Source organism: Carlito syrichta, unplaced genomic scaffold, assembly GCF_000164805.1.
Source record: "Carlito syrichta isolate Samal-C Ts95f unplaced genomic scaffold, Tarsius_syrichta-2.0.1 Scaffold312046, whole genome shotgun sequence".
In the NCBI taxonomy this organism is placed as follows: domain Eukaryota; kingdom Metazoa; phylum Chordata; class Mammalia; order Primates; family Tarsiidae; genus Carlito; species Carlito syrichta.
This window is the reverse complement of record NW_007256142.1, coordinates 76,262-82,943: the sequence shown is the minus strand read 5'-3', so window position 1 is coordinate 82,943 and position 6,682 is coordinate 76,262. Positions and strand designations below refer to the sequence as shown.

The 6,682-nt window shown below is 36.2% G+C and overlaps 1 protein-coding gene across 1 annotated transcript in view; it reads right to left on the bottom strand.

The window, feature by feature from the left end:
- Nucleotides 1-6,682, bottom strand: part of KLKB1 (kallikrein B1) — a 36,708-nt gene extending 30,026 nt beyond the window's left edge. Inside the window, exons 1-2 of the mRNA XM_008069453.2 lie at nt 6,485-6,682; nt 5,798-5,856 (exon numbers count right to left, since the gene is read on the bottom strand). Of these exons, the coding sequence (XP_008067644.1) occupies nt 5,798-5,855 (58 nt within the window). The 5' untranslated portion in view covers nt 5,856; nt 6,485-6,682. The remainder of the gene's footprint in view (nt 1-5,797; nt 5,857-6,484) is intronic.

The following is a 6,682-nucleotide window of genomic DNA, read 5'->3' as shown; positions in this document are numbered from 1 at the left end:
AAACATATATGCACCGAACATAGGAGCACCAACTTTCATAAAGCAGCTCCTAGGTAAACTAAAAAAAGATGTTGACTCCAAGACCATCATAGCTGGGGACTCTAATACTCCACTCACAACCCTAGACAGATCATCAGGACAAAAAATCAATTGATACCTACAGAATCCTCCATCCAAAGACCACAGAATACACATTCTACTCATCACTGCAAGGAACATACTATAATATCGACCACATACTTGGCCATAAATAAAGCATAAGCAAATTTGAAAGGACTGAAATTTTACCATGCACCTTCTCGGACCACAGCAGAATAAAAATAAACATTGACAGCAACAAAGTCCCCCGAAAACCCACAAAGACATGGACACTAAACAGCATGATGCTAAGCAACTCCTGGGTCAATGATAAAATCAAAACAGATATCAAAAGATACCTGGAAACAAATGAAAATGAAGAAACATCTTACCAAAATCTCTGGGACACCTTGAAAGCTGTAGTAAGAGGGGAATTTATATCCCTACAAACACACATGAAGAAAATGAAAGGAACACAAATTAACAAACTAACAAGCCACCTAAAAAAGCTGGAAAAGCAAGACCTCAAAAACCCTAATTTCAGCAGAAGAATCCAGATCACCAAAATAAATGCCCAAATCCAGAACATAGAAGATAAAAAGAAAATACAAAAAAATCAATGAAACAAAAAGCTGGCTCTTTGGAAGGATAAACAAGATTGATGGTCCCCTAGCTAGACTGACCAAGAAAAAATGAGAAAAAAAACAAATAAGCACAATCATAAACACAAAAGATGAAGTCACGTCTGACCCTGAAGAAATACAAAAGATCATTAGAGACTACTACGTACACTTGTATGGAAACAAACTTGAAAACCTAAAGGAAATGGAGGACTTTCTGACATCACACAACCTACCTAGGTTGGAACAAGAAGAAATTGAGACCCTAAATAGACCAATAACATCAAGGAAATCGACTATGTAATAAGAAAACTTCCTACAAAAAAAAGCCCTGGTCCAGATGGCTTTCCAGCAGAATTCTACAAGACATTTAAGGAGGAGCTGATACCAATTCTACTGAAGGTATTCCAGGCAATTGAAAAAGATGGAACTCTCCCCAAATCATTTTACGAAGCCAACATCACATTGATACCCAAGCCAGGTAAAGATCCAACAAAGAAAGAGAACTACAGGCCAATATCTTTGATGAACATAGATGCTAAAATTCTCAACAAGATCCTAGCAAACCGAATTCAGCAATACATCTCAAAAATCATCCATCATGACCAAGTAGGCTTCATTCGTGGGATGCAAGGCTGGTTCAACATTCATAAAACCATAAATGTAATTAAATACATCAACAGATGTCAAAACAAAAACCACATGATCATATCACTAGATGCAGAAAAAGCTTTTGATAAAATCCAGCACCCCTTCTTGATAAAAATCCTCGAACATCTAGGCATACAGGAAACATACCTCAAAATAGTAAAAGCCACTACGAGAAACCCACAGCCAGCATACTCCTAAATGGACAAAAACTGGAACCATTTCCCCTGAAAACTGGAACAAGACAAGGATGCCCACTCTCACCCCTCCTGTTCAATATAGTATTGGAAGTCATGGTTAAAGCAATCAGAGGAGAGAAGGCAATCAGGGGTATTCAAATAGGAAAAGAGGAAGTCAAACTATCTCTCTTTGCAGATGACATGATTGTGTACCTTGACAACCCAAGAGAATCTGTCAAAAAACTTCTTACACTGATAAAGGACTTTGGCAAAATCTCAGGATATAAAATAAATATGCAAAAGACAATCGCATTTCTTTACACCAATAATAAAGAAACAGAAACTCAAATATAAACCACAATTCCATTCACAATATCCACAAAAAAAAAGAAATAAGTTGGCATCTTCCTAACCAGAAACGTAAAAGACCTTTACAATGAAAACTACAAAACACTGCTCAAAGAAATCAAAGATGACATAAACAAGTGGAAAAATATCCCATGCTCATGGATTGGAAGAATCAACATTGTGAAGATGTCCATCCTACCTAAGGCAATCTACAGATTTAATGCAATACCCATCAAATTACCAGCAACATTCTTCTCAGACCTAGAAAAAACAACACAAGAATTCATATGGAAACACAAATGACCAAGAATAGCCAGAACAATCCTCAGCAAAAAACAAACAAAAGTAAGTGGTATCACGTTACCAGACTTCAAACTTTACTATAAAGCTACAGTCATCAAAACAGCTTGGTATTGGCACAGGAACAGGCATATAGACCAATGGAATAGAATTGAGATTCCAGAAGCAAAACCTCAATTTCTCAACCAACTCATCTTCGACAAAGCCTCCACCACCTGCCACTGGGGAGAGGAGAACCTATTCAGTAAATGGTGCTGGGAAAACTGGCTGACCACATGCAGAAGATTGAAACAGGACCCCTATCTATCCTCATACACAAAAATTAACTCTAAATGGATCAGAGACCTAAATGTAAAACCTCAAACCATAAGAACCTTAGAAAATGAAGGACCTACCCTCATGGAAATTGGAACTGGCATCCATTCCTGAACAAAACCCGAAACCCACAGGCCACAAGAGATAAGATAGACAAGTGGGACCTCATTAAACTGACAAGCTTCTGCAAAGCCAAAGAAACCATCAAGAGAGCAGGGAGACAGCCTACAGACTGGGAAAAAGTATTTGCCAACTCCAGGTCTGACAAAGGCTTAACATCTTGGATCTACAAGGAACTCAAACGTGCTGAACAGAGAAAAACAAACAACCCCATTATAAAATGGGCAAAAGATATGAACAGACACTTCTCAAAGGAAGACATCCGAGCAGCCAACAGACACATGAAAAAATGCTCAACCTCACTGATCATCAGGGAGATGCAAATCAAAACCACACTGAGATACCACCTAACTCCAGTCAGAATGGCAATTATCAATAACTCAAAAAATAACAGTTGCTGGAGAGGGTGTGGCGAAAAGGGAACACTTCTACACTGTTGGTGGGAGTGCAAACTAGTGCAACCTCTGTGGAAAACAGTATGGAGATTCCTAAAAGCTCTAAATATCGACCTCCCATATGACCCCGCAATCCCCCAACTGGGCATATACCCTGAAGAACTCAAATCACTCTATAAAAAAGATCCTGCACATGTATGTTTATTGCAGCATTGTTCACAATAGCAAGAACCTAGAAGCAACCATGCTGTCCATCAAAAGAGGACTGGATTTTAAAAATGTGGTACATATACACGATGGAATACTATGCAGCCATAAAAAAGAAGAAAATCATGAATTTTGCAGCAACCTGGATGGAACTAGAGTCAATAATACTAGTGACCTCTCATAGAAACAAAGATCTGAGTATCACTGTTCTCACTCATATAGTGGACCTTGAACATCCAACGTAATACTATAAGAAAATGACTGACAGTGGTGGAAAACTATGGGGGAGAGGGGAAGGGAGATGGGATTAACAGTAGTAAATATCTGTCTTGGGACAGAGAGACACCTCTTATCAACAAGGGTGCCTGAACGAAGCATATTCGTATACCTAACCCTTAACTGTACCCCACAAAATCATAATAAAAAATATCGATTAAAAAAATAAAAAATAAAAATTACTTAGTCAATGAGGAGGAGAAAAGCACTCTAATTTTTAAAAATCAAGTGGCAGACATGAAAAAATAATTAACAAAAGAAATACAAGTGACTAGTAAGTATATGAAAAAATGATAAGAATCACAAATACACGCAAGTTAAAACAACTTGATGCTATTTTACCCAGGAGATTAGCAAAAATTAAAATTAAATAACCTGTGTTCTTACATTGATTTTGATTGCTAATAGTAGAAAATGTAGTTCAATGTGGTTTGAGTACAAATGACTTTTATTGGTTCAGAAGCAAAAAAAGTCTGTGGTGAATGTGGCTTCAAAAATAACTCGACATTGTACTCAACTGATAGCATCAGTAGACAATTTGTCTCCATTTATTGGCTATGGTCCATGGTGTTAACATTAGTCTCCAGCTCCACATAATAGCAAGATAGTACCACATAATGGGCTCCTGCATTCTTCTATATTTCAAGTCAAATTAGAAAAAAACTCGAAAGTCTTATTTCTAGGCGTATAAGTGAAACCCTTATTGCAAGACTTTGGCTTTGATTGGGTCATTGCCGCCACCAGGATGTGTGCATTTCCTGGTTTAGATCTGGCTGGGTCAAAGAGCTCCAGTCCTGATGTCGGCAGCAGAAGCAGGGTCACTAGACCAACACTGGGAGATAGTAAATTAGGGTACTGTTTCCATAAAGGTGGATATTTCAGGCCCCAAAGCTACAGAAGCCTATTGGAATTGGCCTAAGGGGAATAAATGAGCACTCATATTCTGGTAGAAAAATTCAACTAGAGAATAACCTTCCTAGATAATAATTTCATAGTGCATATCATAAATTCTTCAAAAATGTTACACTTTTGTATTTAGCATTTTTATTTCCAAAAGTTTATTCTACAGAAATAATTAAATATATGTATAAGAATGCACATACTAAAATACCATAAAACGGAAGAATATCGAGTTCTAGAAAAAATGATATATATTTATTTCCATCAAAAGACAGTTATAAATGGAAAATGCAAGTTAACGAGTATCCATAATAACATCTTTACAAAATGAGTAAGTAGGTATATGTAGAAAAATATTCTGAAAGACTAAAGAAAATATTTTTAACAATGACTATTTCTACATCTTGGGACTATGTGTGATATGTAGTTCATAATTTCCTGCTTTTTTGCACCTCTAATATTCCTAGCACAATCATTAATTTCTTTTCTGCCAAAAAAGAAAAAAAATGGAGTGACTGGGGTCAACAGCATCTCTAGTTTACATCCTTCTCAGCATTCAGTGGATTTGTACATGCTAGTGATTATGATTCATGAGTAATTAAAGTTGCAAGGACAGATGGAGGAGAGTTGTGATTTAGCAGGAAAAAACATTTTCCTGAAATGTAAGCCTTAGCCACAGGTGTTTATCTAGTTTTACATCTGGGAAGCAAGTACTCTTGTGGCCATCCTAAGTCACCATAGACTCAGAATCCACCCCTAGTGGTGACACAAGAAAACTCAACTCTACAATGATTAATGGAAAACAATGTCAAGAATCATTTTTATTCTCTGAAAATAAGTGAAATATATAAAGAAAAAATATGAGGTCAAACCTGGTGTTGAAAACTATTCATCTAGTACTATTTAAATGGGCAGTTTACTAAGTAAAATCTAAGCCAGGTGCTTTCATTTCTGAAATGGCTCCCTAGTGGCCTAGAGTAAAAATATTTTTTATGCACATATCAGATGCTTAGATTAGACCCAGGTACTATAAAATTTCTATCACACTTTTGAATTTTCAGGTAAAACTTATTACTCTAATGTTGATAACAAAAAATAGAGGACTATTTTTTGTTTTGGGATCTGCTCTGTAGAATGTCTTCTCCAAACAACAGTTACTGCTAACACACATCCTAACACAGTCTCACTTCTGTGTTCTACCACTTTCTCTGCAATGTGTCTAAGACAAGGTATCTGGGAAGTAATACTTGCCTACAAACAGTAAATGAATACACAGCCTGAATTATCAGAGGCAACCTCCATCCTCAAAGCTGTATGTTCAACAGCTTTCTGCAGGAGTGGTGTCTCTTGCTAAAGACATACCCACCCTCCACACACCTTTAATTTTATGTTTTGTAGATAATTCGCTTACCACAAGAAACTGTAGCAAACAAGGAAAGGAAATAAGCTGATTGCCTGAATAAAGTCATCCTAAAAAAAAGAAAATAGCATATATATATATAACTCTGGTGGTGTATACCATGTTTAACACATACTTAACATGAGCCTTAATTTAAGGTGGTATAGATTTTCTTGTAAATTTCTGAATTGCAAGTCAAGGCATACAACTGCCAGCATAGAAACAAGGGATTTTTTTGAACGTTTTGTGTCTAGGGACTTGGAAAATTTATTATGCTTCCCAAGATACAAATTGAGACTTCTAGACTACTATTGTGTCTATTGTTGATTTGCCATCTCTACTGCTAGTAATTTTGCAAGTGTAATTGGTAGGGAGAAATTAAACATTTATGAAACCTCTTGATTTGAGCAAAAAGAAAATTATTGTAAATAAGGACAATCATACCAGTCCAAAATCCCTAGGTAAAGAAAACCTCTGAAAATATTTAAACCCATTTAAAAATCTTAAACCAGTAAAATATTCTCTTCAATTTAAAAATATCTTACATTTAAATATTTCCACATATGAGAACATGAGTTCCTTCTATGATCTTTATCCAAAAACTCAGAAAATTAGAACATAAATTTTCTTCATGAATTAAAAATTGTACTTAAAATTATACTTTATTTGGGAGCAATTAGAATAATAGAAACTTGCTACCTGAAAACACAATTGCTTCTGTGGCTCTGGAGGTGAGGGAGTCTCTCGTCACTTAAAAATGAACGGTCTTCAAGCTGTTCTAATGTGGCACTGCAGGCAATATTTGCTTGGCTCCAATATTGACTTTGGGTTTCTGCCAACAGTTTCAACTTTTTGTCCTGTCAACATATTTCATGAACATCCTATCCCTGTGTTCAG